The sequence below is a fragment of the Emydura macquarii genome, unplaced genomic scaffold, assembly GCF_026122565.2.
Source record: "Emydura macquarii macquarii isolate MOO-44397 ecotype Brisbane River unplaced genomic scaffold, CSIRO-AGI_Emac_v2 contig_1348, whole genome shotgun sequence".
Classification (NCBI taxonomy): domain Eukaryota; kingdom Metazoa; phylum Chordata; order Testudines; family Chelidae; genus Emydura; species Emydura macquarii.
The window spans coordinates 11,523,270-11,542,164 of record NW_027131485.1 but is presented as its reverse complement, the minus strand read 5'-3'; the positions used below and the strand labels follow the sequence as shown (position 1 = coordinate 11,542,164).

General features: G+C 56.9%; 1 protein-coding gene across 2 annotated transcripts in view; it reads right to left on the bottom strand.

Annotated features, from left to right (window-relative positions):
• Positions 1-534: 534 nt before the first annotated feature.
• The window catches only part of CLCN7 (chloride voltage-gated channel 7), a 53,245-nt gene continuing 34,884 nt past the window's right edge, over positions 535-18,895 (bottom strand). The window contains exons 12-25 of one of the 2 annotated variants that reach the window (XM_067551157.1): positions 18,670-18,786; positions 18,166-18,220; positions 16,520-16,580; positions 14,510-14,648; positions 13,210-13,303; positions 10,391-10,560; positions 9,878-9,929; positions 8,900-9,027; positions 8,168-8,253; positions 6,647-6,779; positions 5,499-5,558; positions 4,363-4,539; positions 3,902-3,982; positions 535-3,759 (exon numbers count right to left, since the gene is read on the bottom strand). In XM_067551157.1, coding sequence (XP_067407258.1) covers positions 3,673-3,759; positions 3,902-3,982; positions 4,363-4,539; positions 5,499-5,558; positions 6,647-6,779; positions 8,168-8,253; positions 8,900-9,027; positions 9,878-9,929; positions 10,391-10,560; positions 13,210-13,303; positions 14,510-14,648; positions 16,520-16,580; positions 18,166-18,220; positions 18,670-18,786 — 1,440 coding nt within the window. In that variant the 3' untranslated portion in view covers positions 535-3,672. The remainder of the gene's footprint in view (positions 3,760-3,901; positions 3,983-4,362; positions 4,540-5,498; positions 5,559-6,646; positions 6,780-8,167; positions 8,254-8,899; positions 9,028-9,877; positions 9,930-10,390; positions 10,561-13,209; positions 13,304-14,509; positions 14,649-16,519; positions 16,581-18,165; positions 18,221-18,669; positions 18,787-18,895) is intronic. The other variant, XM_067551158.1, reaches the window with a different exon arrangement.

The following is an 18,895-nucleotide window of genomic DNA, read 5'->3' as shown; positions in this document are numbered from 1 at the left end:
AGGCACACGCAGCAGCTTGCTGGGGCCAGCGGTTCCCCAGGGCAGGCTGGGCTGATCCTAGCACCACTGACCCCAATCAGGGCACCAGCCCCAGAACTCGCTGCACACTCGGGCATGTCCAATTCCCCAGGGCATGTGGCAGCTGTTAGGCAGGAACAGCCACTAGTGCCGCTGACGAGTCCTGGAGGATGAAGGGGCGCAAGGGCACCGTGACGCTCGCCAGCCCGTGCCCTTCTGAGGCCTCTCTGCTGGACTCCTTCCCAGAGATGGGACCATCCCAGGCTGCCTTATCCAGGGTCAAGAGGCCCCTGGCCCAAGGGGCTCCCAGCAGACACCCGCTCCCCTCAGCCCCATCGGTCTGGGAGCAATCACAACAGGAAGAAGCCAACCCCAGTGCTGCCTCTCTGCCCCCCAGCCCATGGCACCCAAGGACCCAGACAAGCCCCATAACACACCGGCAAATGCTGGCTCGCCAGAATAGCCCTTTGGCCCCGATCAATGCCTTAGGGCAAGAGAAAGCAGCCAACACCAGAATAAAAGTATAAACAGCCTTTATTTCACACAAAAATATCTCCCAGGGGTCATCTCTCCATAGAAAATCTCAAGGCTTCCAAAATAGACACTTGGGTTTTGCAATGATTCCTTTTAAAAACGGTTAGTTACCAAAGAGGGACAAGCCGAGGAGAGGGGGGCTGGCTCTGAGCCCATCACTCAAGTCACAGATGGAGGGCAGCATCCGAGCACCTGTGCGCCCCGTACGCCTCCCCGCCCCAGAGGGACAGGAACACGCTTGCCTGAGCAGGGCACGTTTACATGCACTAGCTAACTGTGTGAGGTCTACATCTACAACACAAGCCCTTGGTGTTCAGAGCAACTCTCAGGGGAGAAGCTGGAATCTACTCGGCTGGAGAGGGCGAGTTCCTGGAAAGATCCTTGCTTGTGTCTTAGCGCTCTGGGGAATCTGATCTCAGCCCTCTGCCAGACACAGGTGTGCAAAATCACCAACGCCCTCCAGTAGTGACGACACAGCCCTTTGCAGTGACCAGCAAGCTACTGATGTCTAAAATTGTCCCACTTACTCTGTGTTGGAACAACAGGAAGCGCATTGGGGCTGGTATGTCACACTCCGGCGTGACGCTGCCTGGTGGACAGCCTGTACATTAGTGGGACACGCAGCCTTCGGTCAGGGGTGGAGTCCAGCGAGTGGCTGGTTGCCAGCTCTTGTTTCTAGCAGTGGGTGAAATCCTAGGCCCAGGACTGGGCCAGCAGGGGAGTGGGGCCAGTGAAAGGGGACGCAGGAACAAGACTTACATTGCCCAGAGTCCCAAGGCTGCCCCAGGAACCTGCAGGCCAGAGCAATGGCTGAGCTGAAGCAGGCAGCGCCTTCCCCCCCACACCAGCGGGGATGGCATCTGGCTGCCCACTGTCTCCGACACGCCTCGCCGCCGGCAGCGCCCCAAGCTGGCGCCCCGGAGATTTCAGCTCGGTCGCATTCCCCGCCCCCCAGGAACCGGCGCCAGCAGCATTTCTTTCACTTACTGCTTGGCCCAAGGAGCGGCCGGGAGTTAAGGCCAGACTTCCGCACACCGATTTTTAAAGCCTTCACAAGAGGCTGTCAGCCTGGCTCCGTACCCACCCTGTCCCCTCAGCCACTGGCTGGCTGGCCTCGCTGGGTGGGAACCGTGTCTGATTTCACTCTGCAGCCTCCAGTAGTTCAGAGCCAACTCTTTCTTCCCGCACCTAGCCCCCAACACCGCTCCCCGGCCTGACCCCGGTCGAGTGCACCGTGCTGTCCAGGAGCGGTGCGGCCAGGACGGGGCGCAGACGGAAAAGCAGATCCGGCAGCAGCGGTTTGGTTCCAGTGATTTTATTTCTCACAGTCGCTGCGCATTTCAGTCCCACCCCCTTTCCCCCCGTCCTGCCAGGAGCACAAGCGGCACCATGAACAGGGCAGTGGGAACTCGCCCCCCCCGCGCTGCCGTCACTGAGTGGAGACCGTGCAGAACGGACAGGAGCTAGTGACAGGTGAGCCCCCTCTCCTGGAGCAGGGCACAGGCAGGGAATTGTTTGCCAAAGCACTGTTTCACCATCCCACATGACATCCTTTCACCCCAGGAAAATTCATGAGCCGGATCCCTCTTCCTTTCAGTCCCTCCCCCGCAAGGAATATCCTGCCCCATCCCCAGGAGCCCCCTGCCTCAGAGAAGCCAGGAGCAAGGCCGGGACTGTTGAGAACCCCAGCGACTGGGGAAGGCAGCACAGAGCAGACAAAGGCGGCAGCCCTGCTTTGCTGAGACGGCTGCTCTCCGAGAAAGGGCTGAGAGAGGCACCCGGATGGGTGTGGGCACTCTGGTGCTACGAACTGTACTGATGCCACGGGCGTGGCAGGCCCAGCGTATGAGGGAGAGGGCCCAGCAGTGATGTGGGTGGGTGCCCCAGTGTTCATTCTTCACGTCCTTGGATAACCATCACCCCCTAGGGAGGGTGACCTCCCCCCCCCGCACGGTATCCATTGGAAACGGGCCAACCCCTCCCGGCCCCACAGCTAGGCAGAACTCGGCACCAGGTATCCTCCTTCCTCTCACCAGAACTGCGGTGCCAATGCCCACCTGGCACATGCGCTCCCCGGAGACTCCTTCACAGATCGCCTGCATCCAAACTCAAGCCCCGGTCCCAGGCCGCGCTCAGGCTGATCCGCACCCTGTGAGACAGTCAATACAGAGACAAAAGGCCGCGAGGGGGCGGTGGGCTCCACCATGCCCAGACGGTGCCAGGAAAGACGCCTGTCTCCACGTGGGCGCTCAAGGAGAGGCTGTCCCAGCATCTCAAACAGGACCAGGTGCGGGGCCTGACCGTAGCCCATGGACGAGATCGGCCCGGTGATGGCGAGAGGCATGCCGGCTGCAGACAGTCCCCAGGATGCGCCCTGTTTGCTTGGTGCATTTCCAAGGGAGAGGTTGTGTGCACGCACAGCTGTGTCAGGCGGATGCTGTGAAATTGGGGTATGTGGCTCCTTTCGCACGCAGGGTGAAAAGCCACCTCAGCTGCAAGCAGTGGTGAGATGCTGGTCCCCAGACACCAGCCCTGCAGCGACACAGTGAACTTTTGCAATGCCAGGTCACCTCTCGGAGATCCTGGCCTGGTCCTTGCCAGCTCCCACGACCGCACCCTGGGTAGAAAGGGTTTGGCACAGGTGCGGATGGACACGTGGTCAATGGCGGCTGCTGCAGACTGGTCAAATCATGGTTTTGGTTCCAGAAACACAGAGCGCGTACCCCATGCAATGGGGGGGATGGGGAAGCAGCTCTGCTTGTACCGCGCTGGCCAGGTGGTAGCAGTGGGGTGTCCGCAGCCCAGCTTCGGCGCACTCTCGTGATGCCCCAGGTGCGGGGCTCAGCTGCTCTGACATCCCAGCAGACGGAGGGAGGAAAACAGAAGCCTACCGAGCAGCTGCTCCCTCGCGGGACAGGACAAGAGGCTGCAGAGAAGCCGGGCCGGTATAGATGAGAGGCAGCCAGTAAAATGGGAACACAGAGATAGGCAAGATGCAAAATCAAGGGCTGGGCATCCGGGCCGAATGCTCTGGGTGTGCATGGTGGCCTGCGGGAACCAGCTCCCTGCCGTCGCCTCCAGGGAAACGGGGCTCACCACAGTGAAGCGGCCGCCCCGGCGTCACGTCTGTGCCAAGGAAAGCTCCTCTAACCCTTCCTTGCCTAGTCTGTATCTCGCCAGGTCCTTCCTGGTCACCAGCCCGACCACCTGTGGGGAGGGAGGCAGAGGGAAGATGAGTGTCCCCCGCACGGCTCACGTCAGCACCCAGCTTTGCACGGTGAGGCAGAGACTCGCCCCAGACGGAGCCGGGGGAACCCAAAGGGGCATCCCGGCACCGCAAGCCGCTCACCTCGTTGTGATTATCCACCACCACCAAGTGCCGCAGGCCCAGTGCCCGGAACAGCTTGAAGACCCTCGGCAGAGACGCCTCCTGCAATCCAGAGCAAGGCAGGGCAGGTCAGAGAGGACCAGAGGCGCCGGCCGCGCACAGAGCGAGCTGCGTGTCACGGGGGCCAAGCAAGGAGCACTGGCCCCCCAGGAAGGCCCAAGCAGACACTAACTGGCTCTCTCCCCTTTAGCGGGGGAGGGGGGAATCCAGCTCCCCACTCACACCAGCAGGAGGGGCGTTTTCTCCCCATTTGAAGCGAGCTCGACTCGGCCCCCAAGTGGCGGGAGGAGATCCCTGGCTCGGCCAAGACGAGAGAGCAGGCCCGGCTCTGCCCTCCAGGCGTCCCACCCCCAGCGCCGGCTTGTTCCCGACGGTGGATCTGCAGCAGCGCGCCCGGCCCAGCAGCGGGGAGCGAGTGGTACCTGGGGCACCGTGTAGGGCGAGGGGTTCATGAACTCGGTCAGGTCCATCATGCATTCGCGCTCGTCTTGGGAGACGTGAATGGACTGGATCGGGGGGAAGCGGGGGTAGGCATCCCGGAAATCCTTCAGCTTCAGGTGTCTCTGAACCAGGCTCAAGTTGGCTCTTTCCACAAAGACCTAGGAGAGGGGAGACCGCAGTCACAGGAGCCGTGGCTCCAAGCTGGCCAGGAGGCTGGTGGCTAACCTACTCGGCTGACCAGAATCCTGATCTGGCAGATCAGCTGTCCCCCACCCCGACGGTGCACGCTCTGCTCTGCAGGCTCCCCACCTCGCTAGCCGCGGCCAGCAAATGTCTATGGGCAGCAGGGAACCCAGCACCGCGCGGGTCCAGCCAGTCTGGGGTAAAACCAGGCAGTAGCTGGCTGCGATCGAGCAACGTCCTTCACCCCGCAACATCACACAGGGCCAGCTCTGCTTCGCTGCATCCCAGCACTCAGCGCTTCCACCCCCGGGCGCGGCAGACAGGGCTCCGGGCGACAGTCTCTGTGAGGGAGGCAGCTGCCTCGCGGTGCTGGTGGGCAGAGGGACTTGCCCAAGGGTGGGCAGAGCTGGGATCGCAGCCCAGATCTCCAGGCTGCCAGCCTGCCTCGCCTGGGGATCGGTCCCCCCTGCAGAATGGTGTGAACTGGCGTTTCCTAGCAGACGGCGCCCGGCTCGCCCTCGGGCAGCGAGTCAGGGGGACCCATCACCATCCGTACGAACAGCAGCCTCCTGCCAGAGAGCCGGTCCCCAGCACAGCGAGGGCTCGAGGACAGAAAGCGGCGAAGGAAGGGAGCCAGGAGCTGCTGGGGGAAGCGGTGGGTATCACGCCCAGCAGTACCCGAGCAGCCGAGACGGGTTAGCCCCTGCGATGTGACAGGGAAGTTGAGCCCAGCCCACCCTCCCGGGCCCCTCTCTGAGCAGCAGGGAGTTCATTAGACAGGCACCCGCTTGCTAGGACCGGGACTGAGACCAGCAGCTCCTTCCCGAGGCCCGAGCCAGTCAGAGGCGGTAACGTCTCCCAGCGCCAGCCCGCGCCGAGTCGCAGCCAGCCACCCTGGGAGGTGAAAGGCTCCCGGTCCCCCGGTGTCATTTACCTTGTGCTTCAGGAGAACAATCAGCTGGGAGCGCAGGATCAAACCTCGCAACCCCGCCACCTGCAAGAGAGAGAGCGCTGGGCATGGGCAGGGGTCAGCGGGCCGCCCGACGGGCAGGACACAGGCCCCCACAAGCGGGCAGGCCTGTGGGAACACAGAGCTGAGCCCCGTGCCGAGAACCCCGGCGGGGCTGACAGGCAGGCGCGGGCTTGGCATGAGATGCCATCAGCGAGACCCTGGGCCTGCGGCGCTCGAGCCTGCACAAGGCACGTGGGGGCACAGCCTCGGGGTCGGGGAGAGGCAATGCAACCGAGCGGGGTGGCGGACAATGACGACGACTCCGGTCGCCGTCCCTAGGGGCTGTGCAAAGTGCAAGGGGCAGGTGGGGAACGTGGGGGCTAGGCCCAGCTGGGAGCGCTGGTTTCTGATGCCGCGTCGGGGGTTCGCTCCCCAGCACCAACTAGTGCAAGGACGCCAGCACGCAGGGCCGCATGTTGCCAGCGCCTTGGCAACGGGGCGTGCACTGCTCCTTGGTGGCGCATGCTGTGGGGCCAGCGGGTCGGTCTCCCGGCGGCTGGCTCTGACCCGGGCACCTCTGAACAGTGCTGGCGCTTTGGGTCCCGCCCATCCTACCCCCGCGGCTCCTGAGGCCCCCACTCCCGGGCACTGGGGAGTCTTGGCTAGAGATGGGGAACGTGTGACCGCCCGCCCCCCGCAGCGCACACTAAGCCCCGGCCGGCTCAGCAGCACCAGGGAACAGAGCAGCCTCTCCCCAGCACTGCTCACACGGGGTCAGTTTCACTGGTGGCCAGCAGCAATGCTGGGAGCTGCAGGGCAGAGGAGTCACCAGCTGGGCCAGCCTCTGAGCGCCAGGGCCATGAATCCGGAGCTCTTGGGCCACGAATCCGGAGCTCCTAGCGTCACTACGAGCCAAGGAGCCGGGCTGGCATGCACAAGGGAGGAGGCTTCGGGAAAGGCCCCCTAGCGCACGCAAGGGTCAGGGAGACGCCCCTGCAGCTGACAGGGCGCTGGCCTGATGCGGCGGGTCGGGCTGATCCCCAAGTGCTGTGTAGGGGCCCTGACCCCCTTGTGGGTGTTATTTCAGTTGCCCGGGGCAAGGCCAGCGGCTGGCTGGCAAGCCACCCCACCTGTGTTGTGTCCGGACTGCTCTCCGTCACGGGAAAGCCATTGTGGTTGGACGACACGTCACTGAGGATGTCTACGATGGTTCCCACCTTCTCTATGCGCCTGAGGCAGGTCACGGGCGTGCTCATCACCTCCCTGCAGGGGACAAAGTGCCAGGTGACGGGGGCTGGAATGTGTGCGGCCCAGCCCCAATGTAGGTAGGGCAACACTCAATACACCAGTCACAATCTTCTTCCTCCGCAGCCTGGCCTGGCCAGGGCTCCACTCCCCACATCATCATGTGTCCCTTATTCCATCCAGGCGCAGTTGCCCTGCATTAAGCCTCATGAGACCACAGACTAAGCTGTTGGGTGCACAGGCAGAGAACAGGAGGGGCTGAGATGCCACCAGGGCTGAGAGCAGCTGGGGGACCCACCCAGATCCCAGCCGCTCCCCCGTGCCCTACACTGCAGAGGAAGGTGATAAACCCCCAAGGTCGCAGCCAATCTGACCGCAGCCTCTAGCCACAAACAGCCCCCAAAGGAACACGAACGGGGTCTGTACGTGGCACAGCTGTGATCTGGCCTCCCCGGGGCCCAGCAGGCTGTGCCCGACCCCCTCTCTGTGGGTACGCCTCTGAATGAGAGCGGATCTAGGTAGCAGGTGCTACTTTCCTTAGCCTGTCGCTGGGGGGCAGCTGGCACCCCGAGGACCAGGCACTACCCAACGAGCAATGGTGGCGGCCCCGGTGGGACGGCTGGGGCAACAGAAATGCACCGGTTCCCAAGACCCCAGCTCCAGCCCATTTCGTGCAGAGCATGGCACAGACTCTCTCTCCCAGCCCTGACAAGCTGTCCTTCCTGGGAACTGGCACCTCGCCAGAGGAGTTTCCTAAACACGGGAACCTCCCTGATCATGTGCAATGACTGCCACGCTACTGAGGGGATGGGCAGACAGCCTTGCCGCCTGTGAGAGGCCCTGCACCCACGCCACTCGTGTGCCTGTGGCCAGTCCGGCCTGGGCGCTGGGGAGGGCAGGGAGGCACCCCTCTGCACTGGTGGGCTGTGAAGCCATCACTCAGCCCCCAGGAACAATCAGAAGCCCAGACACCATCGGACCATCCAGAGCTCTGTCTCTGTGGTCCTGGGTCAGGCAGTGAGGGGCCCCCTGGACCTCATTCCGACACCCCAGGACCCCCTGACACCCCAGCCCCTCCTAATCAAACTGCCCCAGAAGTGGTTAGAGAGTTCACAGCTGTACTGGTGACACCGGGCTGCCATGGGGTGGGGCAGGACAGACCCATCAGACCCGCTGGCGGGCGGGCTTTAATCACGCAAGCGCACACGATCAAAGCTCTCCAAGCCAGCGGCACTGGGAATTCAAACCATCAGCTGCCTCCTGGGAGGTTTGCTCTGTTACTAGCCAGCCTGGGGAGTTCTGCATCCTAGGGCCCAGGGTCTCCCCTCCCAGCCCCCCAGGCTGTTCTGTCCAACACCCCTACGGGAGCTCAAGGCAGGATCCAGGGAAGGCAGCAGCTGGTTTACCTGGCTGTGAGGGAGTGAGACGTCACCGGAGCCTCCCAGTGCAGGAAAGGAACGCTCTGCAGCTGGATGTGCATGTCGTACAGACCCTGCCGCAGGAGGAGAGGCAAAGCAATCAGCCGCCAGGCACAGCGTGCGCACAGGTCGCAAGCGCCCTCCAAAGTGCTCCAGCAACGCAGCTTGGGCCTGGTGTGGCCCCAGGGCTCCATGCATGCAGCCCTGTCAAGCCCCTCAGTGCTCAGCTGAAGCGGCACTGACCAGCTGCAGCCGATGAAGGAGGTGTTAACTCTGCTCCACTCTGGCTCACAGAGCTTGGCACCTCCCCGCTAATAATCTAGGGCAGTGTTTCTTAACCTGGGGGTTTAGAGGGGTCGCAAGTGCAGAGCTGGTATTGGGGGTGGCAAGAAAGGCAATTGCCTGGAGCCACAGGGGCGCCATGAAACTAAGTTACATGCCTCAGCCCCGTGGGGGTGGGACTCAGGCTTCAGGGGTACAGTAGTTTGGAAAAGTTAAGAACCACTGATCTAGGGTCTCTACAGCCATGCCAAGCCGGGCTGTGCCACTAGGGGGCGGTGTCAAGCCACGCACATTTGGCAGGCTCCAAGGCCAGCCCCCTGCCTGTGTTCTGCCCCAATTCAGACAGCAGGTCCAGCCCGCTTGGGACAGCACCGCCACCCCATCGCCGCTGCCTTGCCTGCCACTCCCGCCTGGAATAAGAGCAGCCAGGCCGCTCACCTCCACGAAGTAGTCGCCCACAATCTTGGCAGTCATCAGCGCCAGCATGATGGGGAAGCCGTAGGTGACGTTGCCCGTCGCTTCCATCATGATGACAGTCAGGCTCAGGGTCATTCTCACTATCCCACCTATGGGAGAGGCACGCTCATTCTGGGCTCTGGAAAGGACATGACTGAGGGGGCTCTAGGGAGGGGGTAGAGGGAGAGCCGGGGAGCCTCCCATAAAGACTCTGAGCCCCTGTGCTGGGACGTTGGCTGGTCCCCACAACTGCTGAATGTGCCTGAATTTTCAGGGTTTTCTCTGTCTTGGGGTTTGGGCTGGAGAGACAGAGCCACGCAGGGTCTATGGGGTGGGGAAGGGCCTGCATCGTGTAGGGGTGGGGCACGGAGGCACAGAGCTGCCCCCACCTGCCCCAGGGCACACAGGGAGCCCATGGCAGAGCCAGGAAACTAACCCAGCTCACCTACGTTGCAGTCCAGTGTCTTCAGCCACAAGGCCACCACCGTGCGGCCACCCTGCTCCTCTGGGAAGGATGCTAGCAGGAGGGCAGGCTGGCCCCATCGCCTATCCAGCCCAGCGACCCACAGCCCAGCCCAATGCCACGTTTGTTAGGTTCTCCAAGGCCCATGTGAAGAGCTCTGTTTTTAGGGTCGCTGCTGGACCGGGGGCTGGGAGTTAATGTAGCAGCAACATGGGCCACCGCAGGATGGGGCAGCACGGCCAGCACTCATACCCGGGCTGCCCTACTGGGAGCCGCACCCAGGCAGCCAGAGGCCCCGAGGGAGACTCTGCTGCTTTGCTCTGTGGTTCCACACGGGACACTTTCCAGTGGTAAACAGACAAGCCTCACTGCAAAGTCTGACATGCACAACCAGGGGCTTTGGTTCCCCATGAAGACACATCAGGATACGGCCCGGTCTCCCTGGAACGAACGCACGCCTCCTAGCAGGCAATTTTCCAACGGAGACCCCAACTCACCCAGCTGCGCTGCAGCCCCCATCAGAGCATACTTCCCAGGATCAGCCCAGATCTGAACAGGAGACATGGGAAGAGCGAGTTACCCAGGGGTGGAGGGGAACAGACCTGGATCAAAAGCAGCAGACACCCATTCTGCAAAGATTAGGATATTCTGCACGTCTGCTGGCGCATCCAGCAGCAAAGTCCCCCTTGACAACAGCCTCGCCATGCTCCAGCGCACTCTGCCCCCCGGACAGGGAGAGAAACGCTTGTCAGGGAGCCTTAGCCAGTTGGGAGGACTTACATTGCACTCGACCAGGAGCTGCTGCTGCTGCGTGAGGAGGAGAAGGGCAGCAAGCCAGAGCCTCTCCCCTTCTAGCTGGGTTTTGGCATCATCTGAACTGGCCTTTCTTCCTCCACTCACTAAACCAGCTCAGACCCCAGCATGACACCCCACGGCCTTCACCCCCATGGCTCGCCAACAGCATTGCACAGACAGCCAGGTTTATTGGCCCTGCCCGGGGGGTAACTCACCGCTCCACTGGTCATGTAGGACAACGATATGCCAAAGAGTCTCCCCCAGGCAGCCCCAATCAGCAGGGAAGGGATGAAGACACCCGCAGACACAGTGAGTCCGTAGGTCCAACAGGCCAGGAAGAAATACATCAGCGTGAACATCCCCAGGGTCATGGGATTGTAAGAGCCTGGGGGGAGAGAAGAGAGGCCCAGGAGGCTTGTTTCATCCCTTCCACACCTCTGAGATTCACGCACTTCTAGACCCGACACCAGCAGCTCTCAGGGCAAGCTACAGCGCTCGTTAAGTGGCCAATTCCAGCTGATTAGCTGCACCGCGTTTTTGCCATGACGCGGCTCTGAGAGGCTGGACGGCTGCCAACGCCTGCCAGTCCCACCTGCGCATCCATCACTGCCCAGCCTAAACCAGAGAACTGCAAACCTCTGCTCCCGGGGCTGCAGGCTTGCAAGCATTTCTCCTGCCCTCTAGCTGGCTCGGGCCCTTCTACACGTCTCACAAACGACTGGTCCCCTCCATAAGTTGCCCTCGCTGCTCCACCCCTTCTCTAAGCTCCAGTCCCGGTCCAGGACCTGCTGTTAGCCTGTGGGCACAACTCAAATGGACGGTTTCGGTTGCTCGCCGTTCCAGAGAAGTTCTAACCCAGGGCAACACCCTGACCTTCGGAGATGTACTTCCCTGAGTAGCCTCTTGGGAGGGACTTGGTCAGAGACTTTTAAAAGCCCGGAGAAGCTAGATCAGCCAGTTCTTGAGAAGACCAAAGAATTTAATCCAGCAGGGAGGCGCGGTTTTCCTTTGCGGAAGCCAAGACAATTAGACCTGTCGTATCGTGTTTCTTCAGCTGGTCTGCAGCACTTCGCTGTTATGGTTTCAGCCAGAGTGCCAGGAGGAGAATCCTGCTCTGTGATCAACGGGGCACCCCCTGGTGCTTGCATGTCGCTACATACCAGGGAAGTCTTGCCAGCCATCCTGCACCTGCCTCACTGGACATCACCTGCATAAAGAGGTCCTTATGCAATGCCCTGAAGTCCCCCCTCCCATCCCAGCACTCCCTGGATCTGCATCATCAGGCGACAGCTGTTTAAAGCCTGTTAAGTAGCGAGCGCTGCCACACCGCCCCTTTGAACATTTCCACAGGCAGCTGTCATCCAAGGAACTGGACCCAAGGTTTGAGCTGGGAGAGGGGAAGGGTCTGGGGCACCAGAAGTCCTCTCAGCTAGAGTACAGAGTCGTTTCCTTGGGTCCCATCATATCTCCATAGGAAAGTAACCACCACTGACTGCAACCCATACTGGAATTGCCAGTTCAGGACATTCAAGTTACAGCCAGCTTTGTGCACCAGCTGTCAGAGAACGAACAGGCCTGAGATTCAAGTGGCTGTTCCAAGAGCCCGTTATGGGGGTCGAGGCAGAACTTGTGCCTTTTAGCTTAAAAATTACAGGCTTTATGTCAAGGGAAATGCAAACCGAGACTGGACTCTCTGGGGCACTGTGAAAGGGGATTTAATTTCTAGACAATCCAAAAAGTACAATCCACATTCAAAACATAACCAGAAGGGAAACTCATTCAGGAGAGAGGGACCTTAGCAAACAGGAAGCAGCCAAGAACATTTCTATAACAGACTCCAGCTTTCAGAGCGAGCACATGAAGGAGAAAGGCTGAAATTGAGACTGAAGAAAGAAGGTGAATGGAAAATGCTTGGCTGACATTTAACAAGAGCGCTCATGGGACACTACAGCCTCCTCTTCAAATTCCCATCTACACCATAATCTAAAACACCATGGCTCTCATCCTGCCGGTCTGAGCGCACATGCTCACGGGACAGGCTGTTTATCACAGGCTAAGGGAGGGGGAATTTTGGTGGGAGCGTCAATAAAATATTGACACCACTTTGCTGATACAAATCCAGATCTTTACTTTTAAAAGCTTCAAATTAGTGAACGACTGCAACAGACAAGCACAAGACTTCTTATGCCCGTCTCATACTCAGACATGTCCCATTCACATCTGGCTAGAGACTGGTTTGTTTAAACGCACATTCAACAGCAGATCACGCTAGCGCCCGGCAGACCCCTCGGAAACGACTGAAATTTTATGAATTAGTGAGTATGACCAACGCCAAGCTCAGGCATCAAAGAGCCTGTTTCTCTGATGAGGTCAGTCTGGAAGATTTAGGACACTGCACGGCCTAGCAGCACGTCTTCCACAGGGTAGTTTGTAAGTGCTATGAAAGGCTTCTGCCGCCTCTGTTCGTAAAGCTTTCCCAAAAGGCCCGGAGGACAAGTCACCGTGCGAGTGAATGGCTGTGCACGATCACCACCCGGCCCACGCTGATTTGTGGGATGCTCCTCTTCCCTACGATGGGAGCTGTCCTGGGCAGGCACTGCCCCAGGTAAACACTTAGCTCACCCCCGTGACTGCACAGCTGAGAATGTCCTCGTTTCGTTTGTACAGCACCCAGCACAATGGGGGCTTGGTCCACACCAGGCCCTTGGGTGACAGCACCACCACTGCCACCATGAACGTGTCACACACTGGCCAGCCCCGGAGCCAGCACACCTCCCAGGTTCTGGGGAGACTGGCTATTCAACAGATCTTTTTACAGGAGTCTGCATTACTGAGCAGAGCTCACCCCACAGGGCAGGGAGTGCGGTAGCGCTGTGTATTGAGCTACCATGAGGAGAACGTCCACCCACAAATCAAGGAACGCGACTTGCTTCCTAATTCGGGGTCTGCTGACCTGGCCCTGCCATTAACCCCGAGCCCTCCCACCCTTGTTCTGCCGACAGTTCCCTGTCCCATCCGCCAAGCCGTAACTGACCTGGAGGGTTGTGAAAGAGGCTGACAACACTCTTCTCCGGCGTGTTGAAGAAGGCGGTGGCCATCGAGTTATATTCTCCATCCGCACAGAACAGCTAGGGGAGGAAAGAAAAAACAAAGGTTTGTTTGTGAGAACTGGCAGAATCCACATGACAATCACTGCACTGAGCCATGCGGCACCCGGAGACGGAAGCCAGCAGAGAGCTAGAATTACCAGCGGGAAGGCAGGCGTGAAAGGGGCTCCCGGACAGCTGGTGAAATAGACCCAACTAGCCAATGTGCAGAGTTTAACGTAGCCACATGCCACAGGCATCGCTAGCACGGTACACTGCGCGTTAGCCTCTTACGCCCAGCATTTTAAAAGCTGTTTAGATATTGCTGCACTCATCGTTGCAAGCCTAACTGATTTAGGAGCCCAAATATTTTCAAAAGGGATTTAGACACTTAGGAGCCTATTTCCCATCAGCTGTCAATGGGATTTAGGCTTCTAAGTGCCTTTTGAAAATGTTTGGGCCCCAAAATCAGTTCCGTGTGCAATGGTGAGCACAGCAAGGCTTAAACACCTTTAAAAACAGGGGCCTCGTTGATCGCTATCGAATAGCACACCTGGACATAGTTACGTGGCTCAGAGATTTAGAGGGTCGTGGTCAAGTTGAAATCTAGTTAAATTTAGATGCGAATTTAAGCTTTGAGTCCTGGATTGTGGTGTGAAGTCAAATGGGCATTTTCTCTCTTCCCCTTCACTGCCTGAAAGGCTGTCACAAGCAGGGTACACTTACTGTCCAGAAAGGGGAGCAGTGAAAGCAGAAAGTGACGAGACATTTCTCTCTGATCACTAGCCGTTCAAGTAGTTTTCGATGGCCCTTAACAGCAGTCGGCAATATGTTTTCAGAGACGGGCGATATTTAACCTGACAGTGACCGCCTTCACAAGGTGGTATAGTGAAGGCTCGAGATGTTCAAAGTCTTCACTTTTACTGGTGCACTAGGATGGATCATCAAGTCCCAGCTGGACTGTCTATAATGGGAACCCAGGCCCTGCAAGAGGCAGGGCTCCTGTGCCATATATGCAGCCCTGCCTCATTCACTGCCCAGAAAGAGACATTCTCGCCTCCCTCAATGCTCACACCCCCTGGCTTGTAGAAAAGCCACAGAGGACAGGCTGGCTCCCAAGCCAGGCAGCAGAGGTCACTCGTGAAAACCCCTGAGCTCTGAGCAGCTTGCTGTTCGGTGAGCCGATCCAGCTCTAGGGGGCAGTCAGGAACAGACACACTTTCACTGTGGGGGTGGAGGGACTCCTACCTGCAGTGGATAGGTCACGGCATCCCCTTGGAAGGGCTGGCAATCCCTGGAGCAGTAGATCATCACAAACCCCACAGACGCTGTCACAGCCGCCACCAGCATGGCCTCGATCACCTGAAGGCAAGGGCGGTGGATATACCTGCGGAGTCGGACACAAGCCACGTGAACAGGGAGCTCCCTCCTGGCTGTTCTGCTGCTTCCCAGATGCACCGCCAGGGCTCAGCTGGTTCTTCAAATGGGTTCCAACCGCTGCTGGTGTTGTTGATGGGGGGAGGGCTGGCGCAGGCTGATAGAGAAGGCCACCATCTCCTCCCAGGGCGGGAATCAGACAAGCAGCAGGATTGCACAGGCCCAAAGAAATGGGGGGCTGGAGAAATCCTAGAAACGTAGTGCTGGAAGGATCTCGGCAGATCATCTAATCCAGCCGCCTACACTGAAGCAGGACCAAATAAACCTGTTTGTCCAACCTGTCCTTAAAATCCTCCAGTGATGGGGATTCCACAACCTCCCGTGGTCCCTGTTCCAGAGCTTAACTAGTCTTGCAGTCAGTCAGAACATTTTCCCTAACATCAGATTAGCTACAGATTAAGCCCATTATTTCTTGTCCTTCCTGCGATAGACACAGAGAACGAGTGATAAAGTGGATGGTTATAGCAGCCCTTTGCATATCTGAAGACTTATCAGGTCCCCCATCAGTTTTCATTTCTCAGGATTAAAACACACCCAGCCCATTATTTTTAACCTTTCCTCCTTTTATCATTTTTGTTGCTCTCTTCTGGACTCTCTCCAATTTGTCTACAGAAGGTGGCGAATCCCCTTTCCCCAGCTCTGCCCTTGGAAGGCCATCTGAAACGTCACTGGGGCTGTACGAACCAGGAGTTGCACAGAAATAGCGCTTTATGCTTTTAGAAGTCCTGCAGATTTCTAGCTCCACTAATACGTTCACAGGAATATCGAACACGGAATAAACCATCTGCTCTGAATCCCTCAATTCCCACCTGTTCCATCTGCAAAAGCTACAAAGCACTTCTCCCAGCACACACACAGGATGTTATTTTTCTGAACTAACTGTTTCTGAAAGAGGAGCTCTGGATGATAAATGAGAAGCCAGGTCCCCGGGGGGCAGGGAGGTATTCCAACACAGAAAGATTAGCCATTTTAACTGATTTTTGAAGCCAAGTGACTAGAGGTAAAGTTTTCAAAAGCACTTAAGTGATTTAGGAGCTCACTGGGACCTAGACTTTTGAAAATGCTCTTCTCTGCATTTACAAAGCACATAACCCAAGTACATAACAGCAAAGAACTGAGTGTTAAGAAAATCAGATCTTGTATTGTCCACGTAAGCATTCACATCAGGACAAAAATATTCATCTTTCATCACCGTTGCCCACTCTGACCCATGGATTTGTTCTAAAGTCTTTTAGTCCATCATCAGACTTCAGAATGTAAGAAGTAGATCCTGTTAAATGGGAGTTGCAGCACCAGTTAATATACTACCTGGTTGTCAGTAAAATCTAATGAAATCCAACACGTCCCAAGAAACAGCAGTTATGCAGTTCAGTAGGAAAGCATGGAACAGTCATTGAATTTAAATATGTATTTGAGGTGGATTAGTGTACTGTTAATGGGTACGTGTAACCTAAGACTCCTTTTTCAGAAGGGTATCTTTGCTTTAGACTTTCAGATGATGGAAGGAATATTTACTTTGGATCAGGGTTACAGTTGTGATGAAACATGGATTTCTTTGTGATTAGTGATACTAGCTGTTGATTCTAGTGCGCTATTAAGTGATGACATCCTGAACTATCAGTCCCTTACTTCTAAGCACCTGAGTTTTGTAAGTGAGAATGTGCTAACACAACATGTCACTTAGAAATCTTATCAGATCTGAAGCCACAGGGCTTCAGGCACTAAAGCAACACCCTTGTTCAGTTAATCAGCCCCAAACTGGACACAACCAGTGCTAATACCGAGGGATTTAGTTTTATTTTGCATCTCTTTGATGCTTACCTGATTCGGAACATAGTTAACCAGTAATTCAAGGCATTGAATATTGCACCGAGAATTCCACCTGCAAGCAGGAGAGAGGAAAACAGTGGAAAACCTCTTGAGTGGATTTGAAAGAAACCCATAATTCTCTCTCTCAAGATTGTCTATCACCTGCAATAATAACTGCAGAGTTAAACAGGTCTTCAAAAAAGATTTCTCCTGAATCACTTTGCCTTTGGACAGTTTTTTGCCCTCGCCAGTAACATGTTATCAACAGCACAATATTTTAAGTCATCTACAGTAGCAGCTTCCAGGGAAAAGCAGTAACTTCCTTCTGTAACGCTCAGTGTCAAGCCACACGGGAGAAAGGAGAGCAAGCTGAACTTCAGAGAAGAAACGGCACAAGCTTCTGCCATTTCTCCACATGGGCACAAATCTCCAGTTTATGGAGACTTCACAATTTAAAGAGTCAAAATTGTGACTCTATTGCTTTGGATAGGAGAGAATAGTGAGCTGTAGCATGCATCCAAGAGAGATCCATGTACACACTTGCCCACTCCTTTACATCTTGTTTTTTTATTAAAGGAAAATCAATGCCTGAGCACCGTATTATTTCTACAACACGTAGGTCATAGATCTGCACAATGCGCCACAGCCATTAATGCAACATTATGATTGAGAATTTTAACACAGCACCAGGTTATTAAGAGGCCCCACGTAGACTACAACTGTCTCATTTTCCAGTGCATGCTGGGATGTGCAATGTGGCTGCATCAGGGTTGCTGTGGTAACAGTAGTTTTCATTCTCTCAACGTGCACGTTTCAATGCTCAGAGACAACATGGCTTTAGGAGACAGTCTGTGTCCTGATGGCAGCCAGCCAACTGGAGACCACAATATTCCTGTTTCTATTCTTGTTGGGCAGGGAATTAGGGGGTGGAAGGCTGGAGATCCAACCACCATCCAGACCCCCAGAGCAGTGACAGCAGCAGGTGACGTCAGAATACTGGCTAGAGTCCAGTCCGATCCAAAGGGTAGGTTCTGACAACTTAAAGAAATACCAGGAGCAATTCCTAACTGACTCCGGCCTGGTGTTTCCCTGCACTTCTGTTCATTTTGTTAAAGCCAGAGGCACGGAATCAGGGTTGCTAGCGGCCGCCTGTTTGTAGAGCATGGAGATCGAGGCAGGCCAGGGTACAGAGGAAAGACTGATTTTTAGATGCATGCTTCTGTGCCCTGCCCAGCAGGAGAGGGCTGTACAGAAGCAGCAAAGCAGAAAATAATTCTCACACGGTTCACGTTCCAAAGACCCGGCTCAGAGATTTGTAGCAAGCAGGGGGTTTTGCCTAGAACACCAGTTCCCTTCCCCCAGCCTCTCAGGGGAACAGAGCTGGGACCAATGCTACCCTGACACTGCAGGCTCTGCCACACTTCAAACCCTACCCAGCAATGGGGAAGCACAAAGTTCAGGGATTTTGCCTTCACCATGGAAGATCAAGACTATCTGGAGAATCAAACCGTAGCAGATTCACCGAGGGCCCCTTGGCTTTTCTGCTTTTTAATGGCTTTCCCGTTCTCCCCAGGACGTGGGATAAGGCAGCTTTCCAGGACAGAGGGGAAGGAGATACCAGAGAATTTAACTCAATCGAACGAGCAGACCCATCTTACCAACCACTCCCATAAACATGAAGATCGGAATTTCCTGGAACGTGTATCCCAGTTTCTGCAAACAAGGAGAAAGGGGTTTGGAGACTTTTCGGCGTGGTGGCGATCTCAGCGCCACATCACTGCCTCTGAGCGTGACAGCTGCAGCAGGGCTCCTTGCTCCCAGACCCCCCGGAGCCCACGCTCCCAGAACCAGAGCACAGCAACAGCTGGGCAAATGCTTCCAAACGATGGTCGGTGCCAAGAGCCTGCTCAGCGGGAAGTGTTGCTATGAGTGCGTCTGGCCTTTGCAGAGCCCTACCGGCGTGACACGTCCCCTCCACCCCAGGTCACTGAGAGCCACGGAGAAAGACAGGGCCCACCTGGGGCCCCTCACACTGTCAAACATTCAGGGCAAAGGTATAAAGGGGGTGAACAGCCCCATCTGACCTCAGGTCCTTCCACTATTCCCCAGGCTGCAAAGGGCAACCGCCAACCCAGTGACTGGCACAAGGCCAGCAATTTTACCTCGCTATCGAATCTTCCAAAGTTGATGAGACCCGGGCTGGAGAGGTCCCAGGGGTTCCCATGGTAAAAGCTCAGGATGGAGTTCAGCGTGAACGTAGAGATCATGGAGGCAAAGAACTGCAGAAAGAAGCAACAGGTGTCAGGACGCTAGACAACCAGAAACGCTGCCCGCCGCCTCAGCTACCTGCCATCACACCCCTCCTAGCCCTGCTCCATCCGCCAGGGG